Source organism: Brettanomyces nanus, chromosome 1 (genome assembly GCF_011074865.1).
Source record: "Brettanomyces nanus chromosome 1, complete sequence".
Lineage (NCBI taxonomy): Eukaryota > Fungi > Ascomycota > Pichiomycetes > Pichiales > Pichiaceae > Brettanomyces > Brettanomyces nanus.
The window spans coordinates 3,452,634-3,469,789 of NC_052374.1; the positions used below are offsets into that span (position 1 = coordinate 3,452,634).

Consider the following 17,156-nt stretch of genomic DNA (forward strand, 5'->3'; position numbering starts at 1 on the left):
GAAGTATGACGAGTATATAATGTGTCTCTCTCTTTCTGAATCATATATTTGACTTTTAATTACTACTACATGCTGTTGTTCTATCTCCAACTTTGACAAACTCCGGTTTCTTCGATGGATCCACTTTGAGTTTCGGCTGGAACATCTCCACAAACTCTAAATCGTAGTCTCCTTTCTCATGACTGAATTTACCGTATTCATCAAAGGCTCCACTCAGTGTCCATCCTTGTAAGTAGGCTCTCACCAAACCTACTAGTACACCTACACGGTGCTTACCCTTATTTGAGTGGATAAGCATCGGATAGTTGTCTCTATTCAACATAAGATTGAGAACGGAGTTCATCACGGTCTGACTGTGGGCGATGGCATGCTCTCCGTCAGCAGCGTGATTATAGCCTGCTCTACCAACTTCTTTCATCTTGAAAAACTTGAAGCTGATCCCATTATCCTTAATCCACCTGTAATAATCATAGTTGTCTTCTTTATCACCAAGATAGATGATCGTCTTGAGTCTCAACGTTTTCAAGAACAGAAAGTTGATAGGTTGAGGATGACCAGATCGATACAACTCGCTCTCTACTATGGCAAAATTGATTGGTGGGACATACCGTGGTTTAATGTCTTCGATCTTCAAGGACGTATACTCTTGAGTAGGCAGAAGCTCGTTCAAGTCCAACTTGTTCCTTCCATCTCCATCCTTCGATCCTCTTCTTGCCCGCCCACTTCTTGATAGTCTCAATAGATTAAGCTGGGAATTTAGTAGTTCGTTGTTCAAATCTCCTTCGTTCATATCCAGTGCCCTGGTGGAACAGGCAGTAGCTGTAGAAGTACTGTTATCCTCGTACTTCGCCGTATCGATTCTCGAAGGTTCACCATTATCCTCGTCTTCGCCAGCTCGTGTGCTTTCCCGTAATTTCTCAGATAACCTACTGCTTACGCTGGCATTTCTAGATCTGTTCAACGGAATTCTTGCTATTTGTGTAGGAAATCTCAAGTTAAGCTGAGAGTCAGAGCTTTTGTTGCGGAACATGTGATTTCCGTGTTTCTTCTCATCGTACTGCCGGAGCTGATCCAAGATCTGGTCTCCTTGTGACAAAGCATACGCTTTTTCATCCATGATTAGTCGGTAAAATGGGAAAATATTAGGTTCAAATACGGATTAAAGCAAATACCAGTCCTCAAGCTCGAATTGGCAATGTTCGTCTCTACCCTGAAAAGTCTAACTACCACCGTTAAAATTAATGTTACAAGAAGAAACTGGAAATCGATGGGGTCAAGGTATTAAGGCCATATTTTTCCAGTGTTATCACTGCTACAGCACCTCAGAAGGCCTACTATTATTATTCCGATCGACATTTATATCCCAGTTCCTTCCCTTCTATTCTTCCGGTCACTCCCATACTATTCTCACCTTCCATAGAACTGAGCCTGGAACCGGGGTACAAAAAATTTGAAGGAAGAAAAATCCTCCTCATTTAGCCGATATCGTTCGGCTCTTCTGTCGTTACTAAATGCAAATAACCGTCTGCATCGTTTCTGTGTTTCCTTCACCTTATCTTTTGCATGACGCTAATCTTCCTTTTTGTTCTCCTTTCTTCTGCACTGGCCCTGGATCTAAAGGAGTTGCTTCCTCATAATTGGCGTTCTCCTTGGGAGAGATCCTACTTTGAAGAAGGGGATCGTGTTGATCTGCTGGTCAATACCGTGGACTCTGATAAAACTCAATCACCCTATGCTTATTATCATCTTCCCTTTGTTTGTCCTCCAAAACCTGAAACACGTCCTGTTCAGTTGTCATTAGGTGAGGTACTCAACGGTGATCGACTCTGGATGTCTGATTATCAGCTCCAGTTTGGTGTCGATCAGCCTTGTATCCGTTTGTGTGATCGGACCACCAAACCTGAAGCAGTCAAAGTTGCTTCTGACCTGATTGAGCAAGATTATACGGTCAATTGGTTGATAGACGGTCTTCCTGGAGCTACTACTCTTATTAAGCCTAAGACTGGCAAAGAACCTGTACGGAAATGCTATGTAGCAGGCTTTTCTCTCGGATTTGTCGAAGATGGCGTCTCATATCTTCATAATCATGTTATGATCGTCGTCCGTTGGAGTGGTGGAAGGCATTCCAAATCAATTGTCGGCTTCGAGGTCTATCCGAGATCTGTTTCTGATGCCAGTTGTCCTGGTGCATCCCATGATTTCTCCAACTTGGCACTGGATCCAAACAAAAAGGACGATACAGTGATTCCATTCACTTATTCTGTGTACTGGCGTGAAGATCCTTCCGTTAAATATGAAGATCGCTATAGTCTCTACATTACCCCGGGTGATGGCGCAGCTGACGACAGGATGCATTGGTTTGCCATAATCAACTCCTTGGTCTTGGTCTCTTTCCTCTCAATCTTTGCTGCTTTGGTTCTTATGAAGACGCTTCATTCTGAGTTACGCCAGCAGCAGCGTAACTGGGAAGCTGTTGCAGATGACATTTTTGTGCAGCCAACCAGGATTTCTCACCTCTGCGTTCTCGCAGGTACAGGTATTCAACTTTTATTTACCATTGCAGGGATTTGCGTACTTCTCTCAACGCACATGTCCCCTCCTACCGAATCGGTCATCTCGGTTGCTATGACATTGTTCGTATTTGCCGGATTCTTCGCCGGCTTCTCTAGTGTTCAGTTTTACCGCTTCTTCTCTGCCAAATATACCTTGGTTAAGGCTATCTGGATATCCTTTCTCAGTGGAAGTGTTCTTTCTGCATTATGTTTCTGTGTTTTGATTGTTTGCAACCTGCTCACGTATGAAAAGCAGTCTTCTCGAGCTTTACAACTTAGTACCATCTTGGCACTTATGGGCATCTATGTGCTTCTACAAGTACCTATCAGCATTCTTGGCGGTTGCTTGTCTCTCAAGGTTAATGTATTGTCTCTTTTGATTCCTAATAAAACATTGCCCCCCACGGAATTGCCATCAAACTTTAAAGCAAACATGTCAAGGCCACCATGGTATAACAGATGGCAGTATAGTCTCCCTATTTGCGGTTTCTTCCCCTTTGGTATCATCTTTGTCGAAATTGTGTTTGTATACAATTCATTGTGGATTGACAGCACTTCTGCACGCTCGATGTACGGGTTCTTGTTGTTAACAACTGTGTTACTATGTGTTGTGATTACTGAGATCTCTATAATCACTACATATCTTCGCCTCAATTCCGGTGACTCTCATAATTGGCAGTGGAAATCGTTCGGTACTTGCTCTTGCTCCATATTCCTTTATCTTGTGATATACAGCTTCAATTATCTTTTCAGAATGAAAATGGTTGATGCCGTATCGCCATTGCTTTATCTCACCTACTCCTTAATGCTCAATGTCATCATATCGGTGGCTTGCGGCTCGATTGGTTTGATGACCTCTACATGGTTTGTCTATACAATTTACACATCGGTGAAGACAGATTGAAAGAAAGCAACCTCTCACCTGTTACTTATATGTTTCTGACGGAATTGTACTATTAAGAATAATATTTAATGATCTTATAAATGTGGATAAGCCGTATTTTTCTGACTTGTCAAATAGTTGTTGGCTAGTTTCACCACCTCGACTGCTGAACCCCATGAAGCCTGGTATCCGGCACCTCCATGCCCATAACAATGGATCACACCATGGAGCGAGGGATCGGCCTCAATTCTAAGTCCTCCCTTTCTGAAAGGCCTAAAGCCGACCTGCTTTCTGAAGATATCAAACTTCTTCCAGTTTAAATTAGGCAAGTACTTCCGTGCCCTACCTAATATTCTTTGCACCTGCTCGTCGCTGGCTGTCTTTTCCATTTCGTTGTTGACCTGGAAACAACCGCCAATTACCAATCCACCCTCTTTTCTAGGCATGATGTACAATTCCTCATCTGAAAAGCCTTTTTCATTGGTCTCCACCACCATTACATCTTTCAAATTGATGTTGTTATCAGCCAATAAAGTGACGCCTCTCACTCCATAAACAGCAGAGTCTGGAACCAACTCACGAGCCCTTAGGCCGGAGCAGTTGACAACCAAATCGGCTCTAACGCCGTCAGCATGCAAGTTAAAGGCATCTTGCAATTTGTTAATCGTCTTTCTCTGCAAATCAAAACGTCCTGTCTTGGCGCACTCGCTCCAAAGAAAGCCCAAGTAGTATGTTGTAGAAATAACGAAGCCATCAAACTTATAAGCATAGCTGAACTTAGAATGGTCATAGTCAGGCACAAGCTTCAAATTTAGATCTTTGAGTTCACTGAACCATGGAAGGTCAATGATATTACCACCAGCGGCAAATTTCTCATTGGTAATATAGACGTAATTGACTCTTTCCTTCACCCCGGATTCAGGTCTAGTGCGGGCCAGTTGCTTGAATCTTCTATAACCGACGGCATCGATATTTTGTTGTCTTATGTCATCATGAGCAGCAAAAGACATCCAATTTGCACCCGCAAAAGGACTCGTATAGTTGGATGAGAATTGGAAATCTGTAGGAATTTGTGATGCAACCACTGTCACTCTGTGATTGGCTCCTGGTTGGTTCAAAAGCTCGAGAGCAGTGGTGAGACCCACCACACCCGCACCAACGACGACAATTCTGGCCATTACAAATGGAGCAGAAAGAAAGCAGAAACGGTGGCGTGTAAAAGAAAAGGGGGAATTAATGTGATTCCTATTTATACCTTTGCTAGGACGATGGATTGATTGATTTCTCTGCGTCAAAATGCCACCACTGTGCCACTGATAAGCTTTTCTTTCTTTTTCAGGGTCTCGAGAGCTCAAAAGCTTGTTCCCGATTCGGAAATCGAAAGTGTGTAAGTGAGATCGGGGAAGCCTGTCTCGGTAACTTGAAGCGATCCTAAAGAACTGTCCACTTCATTTGATATCAAAGAAAAGTTGTATTGTAGAAGCAAAAATATAGCAGTTATAAAATGGTACTAAGGGGGGAAAAAATAAGTGATTCGTGATAGCAAAGAAACATGTAAAGTTTAGTATACCGGTTTGATATAGGCTCTATTCAAGTTGAATATCTCTCGACATAGTATACACCAATCAACTTCTCTGAAAAAATCCGGTGTGTTGCTGATGATTGGATCCGAGGAACTCAGATCCAAGGGCAGAATGTTGTTCGCTTTATCTGTCGGAGATGCTGTTGATGTTTCTGTAGCTAAATTTGTTGTTGTGGCAACTGTTGGGGTTGGTGTAGAGGAAGCTGTTGTTGCTGCTGGTATGATTGTACCAATTGAAGCAGCCTCAGAATCTGAATTTGACTGGATGGACACCTCGTTTGATGGCTCTTCGGTTATATTTCCTATTACGGATCCCATTCGGGACTTCGCAGAACCACCAAAAGTCGATATAGATGATCGTTCGCTTAGGCCGCCGGCAGTAAATATTGATCCTGAGGCTGCTGAAGACAGCGATGACGAGTTGCTGCTGTATCTGTGGCGGCGCTGCGACTGTATGGCTTTTAAATCTTTGGATCTGACAAATGCCTCCTCCCATTTGAAAAGCTCGTACATCAGCTTCAAGTTGGGTTGAATGATTACGTTCAGTCTACGAACCCTGACAAACATATAAGCTCTTGGAAGACTAACGTTTAATCTCCGCATCACCTCTGCAATGCATACAGTGGCTGACCGCGAGACTCCAACTTGGCAATGAACGAGTACTCTACCACCATTACGATAGCATTTGTCCAAGAACTCTAACGCATCGTTAATTGTAGTAGTCAAAGTACCAACACCATCATCACAGATATTGTTGATACGCATGACTTGAGAGACATGGCAGTTGTCGCCTGACGGAAAGTCCCTCTGGTTGGATTTAAAGCTCAGAACCTCGCACCCGGATTCGGTCACCGTGGTATCGTATTTTAGGTTGTCTATCCATGGAATATGTTCTTCCACGCTGATTATGTAGTTAATTCCAAGGGTGGAAAGCAATGAAAGGCAGCATGCATGCGCAAGGGATCCGAGGTACAGGTGAGGCAAAATTCGAGAAGGTAACGAACCTAGAACTGGTTCAAGAGGGCTGTCTGAATCACTTTGGGCATCGGTAGACGATCTTCTAGAGCTTCTGTAATGACTGTCCACGTTACATCCAACACTGCGGGAACCAGTGCGAGTACTAGCCCCTCTCAGTTGGACTACATGTTGTCCTGTATTGGTGGTGAAGCTTCCTGCTGAGTCACCACTTCTATTCCTTGCAGATTTGCTAATTCGTTGATGGGGAGATAATAGAATAGACCTGATTCTTGAAGCATCCTGTTCAAATGTGCAGTCGTCAGAACCATTTTCAGCGGAGTTCAAAGGAGAAAATCCATGCAGAATGGGTTCTAACTTCATTAAAAGGAGGTAATCGGTCCTAAAAATGAAAAATGGTCGGCCATAATGCATATGCAATTTGATAAGGGCATCGTCAAGAAGAAGCCGTTCTGCATACATGACAAAACAAATAGTAAGAAGTGACGTCTCGGTGTATCCGTCAGAGCAGTATAAAAGAGCAGGAAAGTGTTTGCTGCATCTATAATAGCACAGTTTGCAGATGTTAACAATAGTTAAAATATCATTCTCAGACATATCAGATAGCGTAAAAGAGCCAGAAGGAGGAAATTCTAGTTGTACCTGTTCAATATGCTCATTGTGACTTTCAAACAAGGCCTTTAAGTCTGAAAGCTCTGGAAATGTGGCTCCTTCAAAGCAGTGGACAAATAATCTCCATCTAGTTTTTGGAAGAGTAATAAGCTTAGCATCAAGCTCGCTAATGGCTTTCTTTTTCAGATCAAGATCTCGCTTTGTGAGAGTCACAACAGTATTTTGGGGGTCGCAGTATAACGGTGTAGAGGGAAGACGCGATGTAGTATTCTGCGGAAAGGATTCACCGTTCCCAAGACGGATTTGCAGACATTCAAAATCTGTTATGTTTCCAAGCCATACATTTCCAGTTGAAATAGGAGTAGCAGTAGACATCTTGGAGATCTCAAGGCGTTCTCTATATAAGTAATTAGAATCCCAATTATTGAATACGTTGAGGTCGTATTCCGAACAAAGGTCTTGTGGTGCCTTCAGAGAAGATTTGGTATCCATCACGGGTATTGCAAGAAGATTTGCCTCATGCATTTTCTGTTGCGAAGGATCTCTCACCATAAAAGTATTGTAGGGGCACCTTTTGCTGCCCAGTTTCGGATCCGAGTTCATTTCAAAATGTTCATCAGCATATATTATCTGAGCAATGTGAAGAAGTCTGCACAAAGAAACGCACTTGCAGTTTTTTGAGGAGAAATCAAAGCATGGGGAATGATCTCCAGTGGCCTCATCAACGCACAAGCTGTGATCATCATTGAAGCAGTACACTATTAAATCGGATAGATTACTCACCTTTGAAACCTGGATGTGGAAATTCCTAAGAGAAACGCCAAACTGGGGATCCATATCTTTGAAAACTGGTAAAAGTTTTGTACGATTGCAGTCATCCTCTATGGTATCCATTGAGATCAATCCAAGCGCTTCACTTTTGTCACCTAGTACTGACTTGAGATACATTTTCATGTCAGGAACACCTTGGGTAGACATAAGAATGTCGTCAGCAGATACAGTGCCTCGAATAAGTCCTGTGGATTCGACAATGATGTCCGAGTACTCAGAAGATACCTCGCCACAGGTATTACAAGATCGAACAACCATGATATTTCGCACGCCATTGGGAACACGAGAGCTTACCAGATCAGCTTCAAGATTGTCGGTTGTCTCAGGAGTGAAAAGCTCAGAATGCGAAGACTCGGAAGAATTGGCATCTGCGCTCGTATATTTAGTTTCGGCTGTGATTGATCTTCCCAAGAATTGAAGCTGAGCCTGGTTGTTTCTATGTATGCCATGTAACCAAGGAAATACAGTATCAACATCAGGCAGAGGAATAGAATAGTGCAATATAAGAAACTGAATAAGCTCATCAGTTGACACTATTTTAACTGCAGGGCTCTGTCGAACAAACCTGTGATCATCGAAGTAGTTGGAAGAAGGTTCAAAAGCAAAAAGAGAAACAGGACGAGGCGTTGTAATTGTAGCTGGGGATGAAGCAGAGCTGCCCTGTCGCCTGTGTAAAAACGAAGGAGGAGGCTGCGTTTTGTTCATAAAACAGTCGCTGAATGCAAAGTCAAGCTTTGTACGAGACTTGTCAGAACTTTCAAGTGAGCTGGAATTGGAACGCTTGAACCCCGTCCGTTTGCTGAGAGTAGTATCAACTATATGACGAAGTCTTGCAGTATTTGCACTGTTTGCAGTACCTGCTGTTCTGGGTAAAGAGTTGTTAATTGTGCTGATGCTTTTATTGTTATCGTTGTCGTTATCACTATCATCGTCGTCATCGTCGTCATCGATATCAGAATCACTATTTGAAACGGGTAGCGCCAGTATGGTAGACGTGGAAGACGTATGGCATATGAGGACATCATCTGGTGTTGTCAACACAGAGGGAGGTGATGATGTGGACAGGGTGGAAATGGAAGACGATTGAGACAACGTGGACAGTTGATAAGCAGATGGGCATTCCTTCTGAGAAACAGGTTGAGAACGATGAGAAGATCCATTCCCATTTGTACTACTGTCAGACGCAAGAGACGAAGTGCCCTCTCGTGTCAATGATGATGGAAGACGTTCCAAAGGGTCAATTATGCTCATGGCAAGGTTTGAAAAGTCGGGAATGCGATAAGAAAGAGAAAATAGCAACAAGTATGAAGGGATCAAAAAAAAATTCCCGATAAACGATCCGATACCACCACTGTAACTTGAAACTGTGGGGACTGTTAGATATGGTAGTTCGTCTGATAAGCTTTTTGTGCTTTTTTTGTGCTTTTTTTTTGCGCTCTTTTCCGCTCTTTTCGGGCTTTCTTTTGCGCATTTTCTTTGAGCTTTTTTTTTTATTTTGCGCATTTTTGACGTGCCGTTTTTTCCTTCCCTTTTCCCTCTTGCCGGGTTTCACCCGAGAGTTGGAATGCTTAAAGGGATTCTGTAACCCTGACGGTGTAATCACTCGGTTCTATTCAATTCTTCATGGACCTTGCATATTATTGGTAACAGTTTCTTCATTTACCATTAGTATATTATTCGTTACATACAAGCTATTTCCATCTTTTCCTACCACAACATCTTACTTCACTCACCCTATTAATCCTATTAGATACTTTGAAAATTGCCTGTCCGTACTGCTAATTAAATGCTGAACAAATTCATTTGCCGCATCCACTGGGTATCCCAACTGATTGATCAAAGCATTGGTTATCTGTTGGCATGTCATATCATTATGTGTATTAGTAGTTGGTGGTCCAGCTTGTCCATTTCTCTTGGGCTTATCCTTTTTTAATGTATTTGTATCTGGAATATCATGTCCGATGAACGCCACAGTCTTCAATAGTCGTGAGATCTCCAAGAGAACTCCATTTCTAAATTGCGCATCCTTGAGGAGTTCCTTATTCTGGAGCTTGAAAGTCAATTCGATACTAATAAGAATTGAATTGGCTACCAACAGTTCTCCTGCTTTCTCGAAGGTGTTGTTGTCATTCTTGAAGTGGTCTTCTATATCGACTACTTTACCTAATCCTAATCCATGGTTGAGAGCATTTAGTTCTCCAATAGCCCTCTTGACTAGTGAGATATCGTTAGTTGAGTAGTTGTAGATATAACTCAACATCAGATTGATCACTGTGACAAGAATTTGCTTATTATCGTCGTTGGCCAACCACATCGAGTTCAAATTATCATTCGAGATTGATGATAGCAAAGACATGAGTGCTTTTTGCAAGTCTAGAATATCATTCTTGGTAAAATCGTCGCCAGCTCGTGAAGTTTCCAGTTCAATTCTCTCCATCACTTTGCCAATTAATGGAGCCAAAAGGGAGCTTAGAAGTAAGTAGACTGGTTCCATGGAACTGCAATAATGGAACAACTGTGTTATAAAATTGATGAAGTTTACCACTTCTGACATCTTTCGCTTGTCAAATCCGTTTATCGTAATGCTTACGAACTTCGATAGAACATCCTGTAGCACCTCAACATGTGTGGAACCAAACTTTGACAAGAGAATGAAGAGTCTTACCATGCAAAAAGAGCAGGCTTCTCTGACCACGTTGTAATCGTCAAACTGTTCAAGTGTGATTAAAACCACCTGTGCAATCTGTTGAAGTATCTCTATAAATTTATCCGTGTACTGACTAGGATTAAGCCCTTCAAATCCCTTGATGATAGTACCAACAGAGACGAGAGTGTGATGAGCCTGAAGAAGGGTGGCCAAGTCGAGCTTATGCAAACCATTGATGCATTTTTCTAGATTGTTGAAAAGCGGCTGTAACACATTCTGTACCATATTGATTCTCTCCTCAGGACTGTGCATCAATGTGATTAGTACGCCAATGGCTTCTAGGAGAAATAATTGGTTTTCAAAGCTTCCATTTTCTTCCACCAAGGTGAGATCAATATCCTGCAAGTTGCCTCCGCGGTTTTTGTCCCCTGATACCTCGAAATCAAATTGCAAGAGTGGTGTTAAACTTTCCGTTAATTCTGTAATGACAAAATCGTCAATCTGAGGCCGTGTCAATTTAATAAACCTGCTGAAAAGATACCAGGATCGGTATTTCACCTTAGAATTCTCACTAAAGATACCAAAGTTGGAAGCAAAGATCTTCAGCACCTTAAGAAGAATTTCTGATTTGTCAACACCTTCCACCTGAATGTTTGAGTTGCTGAAAAATGTGTAATGTTTCATGATTAACTCAAAGAACAGCAATTGAATAAGGGGATGACTTAGAAGAATATCTGTTGAGTTCTTAATCACTTTACAGAGCATTTCGTTAAACACATAATATGGTTTGGAGGCATTAATCATCGTTTTTGGTAGATTCATGATGTTATTTCTCAATAGTTCGCTATAATATGTCAACTGATACAATCCCAACTCAATATCCCTCCAATCAGCATCCTTGGCTCCATCCCCACCCAGATGTTGGAACAAAAACTCATTAATGCTTTCAATCATCACTTCCAGTGACAACATATCATTGATGATAACGATAGAATCTTGAAAAGATGTTAACTTCGATCTTACCTCATCAAACATTTCTATACTCTCTTCATCATCGCCATCATCCTCCTCGTCATATTTCATTTTTAGGATAATCTTCTTCAATAAGGTGGTCAAGATTTGATCGTTGTTCAAAGCAGAAAAGTCGAGATCCTCGTTGACGATATTTTTCTTCAAAAACAAGAGATAATTGGAAAGAAACGGAAACACTTCCAAAGATATATCATCATATCCGTACTCCAGAAACCTAAAAACAAGTGGCATCACTTCCAATACATTAGCAACGGCCATGTTTCTAAAGTCGTCATATTTCAATTCGTCGTGGCTGCTTCTATCCAAGACTTCAATACACTCGGAACCCAATTGTTCGCATAATTTTGCCAACGATTGAGTAAAACTGAAGTCCAGATTTTTGATGTTGAACTGCATCTGGTTTAGAAAAGTTCCCAAGTTAAGAAAATTGATCAACTCCAACTTCTTTGAAGGAAGCATCTTTTTATGCAAGATGTCAACAAATGTACCAGCAGTTCTGATCTGTATTTTTTGATCATTACTGGTGAGGCACTGGTAGAAAATAGTTAAAAATCGCTGGTCCAAAATGAGGTTGACCTCTATCCAGGAGGAATAGAAGCCTATAGCCATTAGTGCACCGTCAATTATTTCGCTGGCTAAGGCCTTGTCGCCGATGGCAGCGTCAGGGTCAGTGAAATGTTGAAGAATCTGTTTCCAAGACTCGGTCATCGATACCATATCGTTGTCCCTAATGAAATCTTTCAAGAGAGTGTTTCTGTCCGTAGTTTGCTTATCTCTAATAATCATTTGATCACCAATTTCTTGATGAATAATCACCAACGTCTTCAAATAGTAATCTGTAGCAAGCTCGTTGAAAGTATGTCCATCCTGCGTAGCCATAGATAATAGCTCCTTGATGAGATTAGGATAGCACGATAAAGTGCAGTTGACAAACAACAGTCCAAGCGTTTTGGCAGCTGCATTACGAAGAAACACAGGTTCCACCTTTTCCTTGGAGATTAGCTCCTCTATATAGCCGAAAACAGCGTCTTTCAAATTCGTTTTCTCTTCATCGCTGAGAAACGGAATTCTCTCGTCAAATACTTGAAATATGAAGAACTTCATATTCAAAGATATCGAAGAGTCATCCTTGGCAGAAATGGAAGAGGCAAGAAGAGTGATGCAGTGTTTCCATCCATCAGGAGAAGCCTTGAACTGCTGTATAAAGTCCAATGCTTGTTGTTTCAAAGTATTGTCATTGGTGTAACCGGAGGCAATCTCCACAGCCTGCTGAATTTGCACCTCCATTTCTCACAAGCAAGATGAAAAGGGGTGAAGGGAGTTTTTTTTTTAAAGAAAGTGAGTGAAGGGTAGTTATTCGATCCAGTCAGGCGTTGGTAGTCACGTCTCTCGAGGCCTATAGATACTACTGAGAGTTTGCTTATGGATCAATTGGGGCACTAGGATCAAAAACGTTGTATACGATGCTGAAATGGTTGAGCCCAGAAAACCTTCAATAAAGTAGTGCTTGGTGTTGGAACCTGACTCTGCTTTTGCTTAATTAGAAGATAAGATACTTTTAGAGAGGCAACTATTTGCTTGTTAAAGAGCCGAGATGATTTAAAGTCTGAGTGAAAAATCAGAAGAAAAATTTAGAGGTGCGAAAAGTCCAGTTTTTTTAGCATAAAAATTTTTCACGGGTTCAATCGCCTGGTCTTCTGGGGATGAAGGAAGAGAGAAGGGACGGGGACTAGAGAAAAGAGGGACTAGAGAGACGTTCGTTGACACAGATCTGAAGCTTGCAGAAGGAATTAAGATAATAAGGATTGGATCATCATGGACCGATACAATAAAGTTGATCAGTTTTGAGTTAAAAGCTCAATGAACCTGTTTTCTAAAAGTTCATCAAGTCAACGTTGTCCATAGAAATCCCTTTCCTGAAAACATCGAATGAATTTATACGCACTTACTGTTTTTATAAGAGCTCCAATAGTACAGGGAGACAAAATAAAGTCAAGCATTAAGATTGGTTTTCTCGTGCACGTTATGATTAGTTTAGATATATCAAAAGGAAGTTATATTCATTTCCTAGACTTGATTGTTCTTACCTCTGGAGCTGCCCGAAGGGTATACATTCTTGGAAAAATCCATTTCAAATCTTGCAGCCTATGATTTCCTAATATTCTTGTTGCCATTCGATTCTATCGGAAGCTAGAATCTATTTAGAATAAAAAACCCGAGTATTAATATAGAATATCAAATAGCAAATTCTTCAAATGTTTTAGTTTTATATTCTAAGGCCAATGATCCCCATAAAATATTGTTTAAGGGCCAATGGTCTAGTGGTATGATTCCTGCTTTGGGAGCAGGAGGCCCTGGGTTCAATTCCCAGTTGGCCCCTTAATTTTTTTATTCGCTTAACATCTTATATTAGGTGCTCTCTACACCTGTAATAACTATATTGGGCTAGCTCATTATAAATTCGGCCATCCGAATACCTAAACCTGAGATAGTTCCCGACAGTATTGAACCAACTTTTCCATTTTGACCTTCTTACGCATTTGTCCCTTAACCCAAGGATGCTCAAGCATCTGCCTTGGAGATGGTCTCTTTCGACTCTCCTTAGTGAGACAAACTTTGATGAAATCTTTAAAGCTGGCCGACCAATGGATATCTTCCTCAGGCTCATCCTCTAAGCTTGGCTTGAACTCAAGAATAATAAGAAGCAAGTCGATAGGGGAGATCTCCAAATTAGAACTTTGAGCAGTGAACGGAAAACTGCCCATGGCTCCTTCAAGTAATGTTAATCCTAAGGACCAGACGTCACAGCTAATCGTGTAGGGTTCATTTCTAATCCTTTCTGGAGCCATGTAGAAAGAAGTACCAGTGAAAGTAGTTGCCAAGGAATTAACAACCTCACCAGAAACTCCAAAATCGCACAGTTTCACAACACCGTGGGCATCCAATAATATGTTTTGAGGCTTGATGTCTCTATGCATGATTTTCTGCTCGTTTAAATATGAAAGGCCTTTCAAGACACCCTCAGCAACTTTTCCTAACGGCTTTTCACCGATCCTACCATCTCTTTCTTTGAAAACTTTATAAACTGCATCAAGGGATCGACCTGCCATGTATTCCATGCAGATGCAGATCGATGCGTCCGATTCATTGAGAAAAGTACCATAGTACTTCACTATGTAATCGCTCATGAATCGCTTATTATAGTTAAGCTCTCGAACGATCTGCTTCCGGAATTCAGGCGATGGATCCGCTGTTATAGTTTTAAGAGCAAATATCTGTCCCTTACGGTTTTCAAGGCGACATTTTTTCACCGAGCCTCCATTTCCTTCTCCCAAAACCTCTAGAGTACGAATACGACTAGTCTCAAACATTAATTTCCAGTCAACTTCGCTTAAATGCTCTATATCCTTATCAATGGGCGGCAACACACCTAGATTTTCCCGCTCCGATATTCTCAGAGCTTTACGAAAGTCCTCTATCAAAGTGGGAGACGTATCGCATTTGGATATATCAAGATCCACCACTACAGCTTCAGAAATATCTGTGGTGACAGTCCTTTGCGCCGTTAAAGTCGACAAAGATGAAGAGCTGCCACCAGCGGTTTTTCCAAATTCATCGGCTCTCTTTCTAGATGACCCACTTGACCCCGGTTTATTAATATCTACCGGACCAAAGATATTAAGCTTGAGAGAAGAAGGACTGTGCGACGTTGAAGACTCGCGTGAATGACCAGAGCGATTTATTCTATTGGCAGACAAAAGTGGTACCCCCATTGGATGCTTTCGAGAGAAACTAGGTGACGACGAGGACGACGAGGACGAAGAAGGAGAGCCAGACGAAGGTGATGATTCACTACTATTCTCCTTGACAGAGGACGGCACCGGAGGCTGTAGAGTTATCTGAGGTATCCGAATGTTTTGAAGTCGCAGCGATCTTTGTAGTTGCGGTTGCTTCAGTTTATGGGGATGGGGAATGTGCAATTTGATTGGTGGTGGGGATGGAATGGAGGATGAAGATGGCTCCATAACATTAGGCCCAGACGTCTTCAATTCGACAGAAACCATAGACAAGCACAAGTTCTCGATAAAAAGTTAATTCTCCGTGAAAACTGTGCAATTCTTAAACACCTGTATTGTATACTCCATAGAATAAAGTGAAGATATCGGGGCATCTTTTCTGTCTTCCCCTTAGAAAAATGAGTACGAAAAAAATAGGGGGAACGCGATCCCATTCTAAGATCACGTGAGATATACTGATCATTCTTTTAATTTACTATTTAGGGGATTTCGTCCAACGAATATTCGATTAACTAGTATATCTGAAGACTAAAATGTGCCAAAAGGAAGGCATCACAATGCCGATGAATCTGTAAAGACTTAATGCGAACCACTCGCTTCTCTGGTATGCTCACGACTGAGTTCTTTCTTGAGCGCATAGGCTGATTTCGAGCTACCAGCTTCATCCGGAGGGTATTTTTCCGAATCAATTGCATTGCTGCTCAGATCGATATTAGCCCCTAAATTATCCTCTGCAGAAACAGTGGATTGTCCGGCAGTATCCTGAGCAAGATCTCTGTCTCTCTTCACGTACCTATAGTGCTCTTTTTTCCAAGAAAAACTAGATTTGAGTCCCTTTTCGATCTCAATGGCAATGTGAAAGCCATAAGCGAAACCAGGGTGTACCACAGTCAATAGAAAAGATGCAAGAGAGACCATGAGTGCTTCTAAAACCATGAAATCCAACTCGTCGTTCGCCAATTTCCCGCTAAAACCTTCTACCATCTCGGTTAAACGGTAAAGGGAACGGATAAAGATAAGAATCACGGCCAAAGTAAGGATAAAGAAGAATGCAACAAAAAGCCTTCTTCGACGGATATCTGCATATTTATCGGCGAAAATACTATCACCGTAGCGTCTTTTACTTCTGAAACATCTATAGCAGAAGATAAACCAGAGGACCTGGTATAAAGTCATTGAAGCAACCTGGAAAGCCAATCCAACCACCATCACGTTGGAACCACCTCTCGTAGAATGATGATTGCTTAATTCAGAGGAAGCAATGGCACCACCAGCACCCTGCAAGACAATGGCGATAAGATCGCAAATAATAAAAAAGAGAGAGTACTGCATAGGCTTTAATATACTGAAATGCTGTCCCATAATTACGGTCAACTGAGCCAAACTGTAATAAATACCAGCCATAAGGAAACAGGGAGCCAAGGTAATGCAAACCAACTGCATGACATACGCATTAAAGCTCCGAAGATCGTAGTGTGACCATATACGACCCGTATAACCCAACACTTCCAAGAATATGCCAGTAGAGAAACACACAAAAAACCACCACTGATGAGATGCCACACCGAAAACCATCTGAAGGATCAAAAACAAAGAGAACACAATCAAAAGAGCCAAGTTTCCTCCTAGGGAAGGTCTGTTTCCGGAGTAGAAGGAGGTTTTTCGCACCAACTGATTTGTAACAGCTGAGGCCTCAGCAGCTTGTTCAGCAGCAGAGCTCATCACTTCAGGCTGAGTAGCTGTAGCCTGGACCGCCAAAAGCGAATAATAGGACATGGTAGCTTCTAAGAGCTCCGCACTGGCAGAAAACCGTATGAAGTCATTATCGTTTGTCACGGTAGGAATAGCTAGTTCAATGGACTCAAGGTCACTGGCAGCAGAGGCATACACGGAAGTAATGGTAGCCAAGGGGAAGGGAACAGTATACTGTACCGAAACTGGCACAGTGAGTGATACAGAAAGCATGATAGTACAATACAATGAATACACCTCAAAAAGAGCAATGAGACTACTGGTAGTAGATCGCCCAGGAAGGCTATGCAGGGTTTAAATAGATATAAGAAAATGCAGGCCGGCTAAAAATATATAAAAAATAGAAGAAAAAGAAGTTTTCTAAAAAAGGGGATTAATATCTCCTAGTCGTCCAAATAATTCATAAAAGCAGCCAATAAACTAGTAAAAAAAGGTAGATTGCATAGCTTTTTACACAGAAGAACATAAATAGTTTAAATAGAGTTCATTAATT

The 17,156-nt window shown here is 41.6% G+C and overlaps 5 protein-coding genes and 1 non-coding gene across 6 annotated transcripts; 2 read left to right on the forward strand and 4 right to left on the reverse strand.

Moving 5' to 3' along the window:
* Nucleotides 1-55: 55 nt before the first annotated feature.
* FOA43_001616 (uncharacterized protein) lies at nucleotides 56-1,117 on the reverse strand (the record flags this gene model as incomplete). Its single annotated transcript, XM_038921928.1, has 1 exon — nucleotides 56-1,117. The coding sequence occupies one exon, from the start codon at nucleotides 1,115-1,117 to the stop codon at nucleotides 56-58; it is 1,062 nt and encodes a 353-aa protein (XP_038777856.1).
* A 713-nt stretch (nucleotides 1,118-1,830) lies between these two features.
* Nucleotides 1,831-3,456, forward strand: FOA43_001617 (uncharacterized protein; the record flags this gene model as incomplete). The annotated part of the gene is made up of 1 exon (XM_038921929.1): nucleotides 1,831-3,456. One exon carries the CDS (start codon nucleotides 1,831-1,833, stop codon nucleotides 3,454-3,456), a length of 1,626 nt encoding a protein of 541 aa, XP_038777857.1.
* A 74-nt stretch (nucleotides 3,457-3,530) lies between these two features.
* FOA43_001618 (uncharacterized protein) lies at nucleotides 3,531-12,401 on the reverse strand (the record flags this gene model as incomplete). Its single annotated transcript, XM_038921930.1, has 4 exons — nucleotides 3,531-4,605; nucleotides 5,343-6,116; nucleotides 6,258-8,396; nucleotides 9,169-12,401. 4 exons carry the CDS (start codon nucleotides 12,399-12,401, stop codon nucleotides 3,531-3,533), a joined length of 7,221 nt encoding a protein of 2,406 aa, XP_038777858.1.
* A 1,020-nt stretch (nucleotides 12,402-13,421) lies between these two features.
* FOA43_001619 lies at nucleotides 13,422-13,493 on the forward strand. Its single transcript has one exon. It is a non-coding gene; the product is annotated as a tRNA-Pro (tRNA).
* Nucleotides 13,494-13,591: 98 nt separating this feature from the next.
* Nucleotides 13,592-14,887, reverse strand: MKK1 (Protein kinase C signaling pathway involved MAPKK protein; the record flags this gene model as incomplete). The annotated part of the gene is made up of 1 exon (XM_038921931.1): nucleotides 13,592-14,887. One exon carries the CDS (start codon nucleotides 14,885-14,887, stop codon nucleotides 13,592-13,594), a length of 1,296 nt encoding a protein of 431 aa, XP_038777859.1.
* Nucleotides 14,888-15,490: 603 nt separating this feature from the next.
* FOA43_001621 (uncharacterized protein) lies at nucleotides 15,491-16,876 on the reverse strand (the record flags this gene model as incomplete). Its single annotated transcript, XM_038921932.1, has 1 exon — nucleotides 15,491-16,876. The coding sequence occupies one exon, from the start codon at nucleotides 16,874-16,876 to the stop codon at nucleotides 15,491-15,493; it is 1,386 nt and encodes a 461-aa protein (XP_038777860.1).
* Between the last annotated feature and the right edge of the window lie 280 nt (nucleotides 16,877-17,156).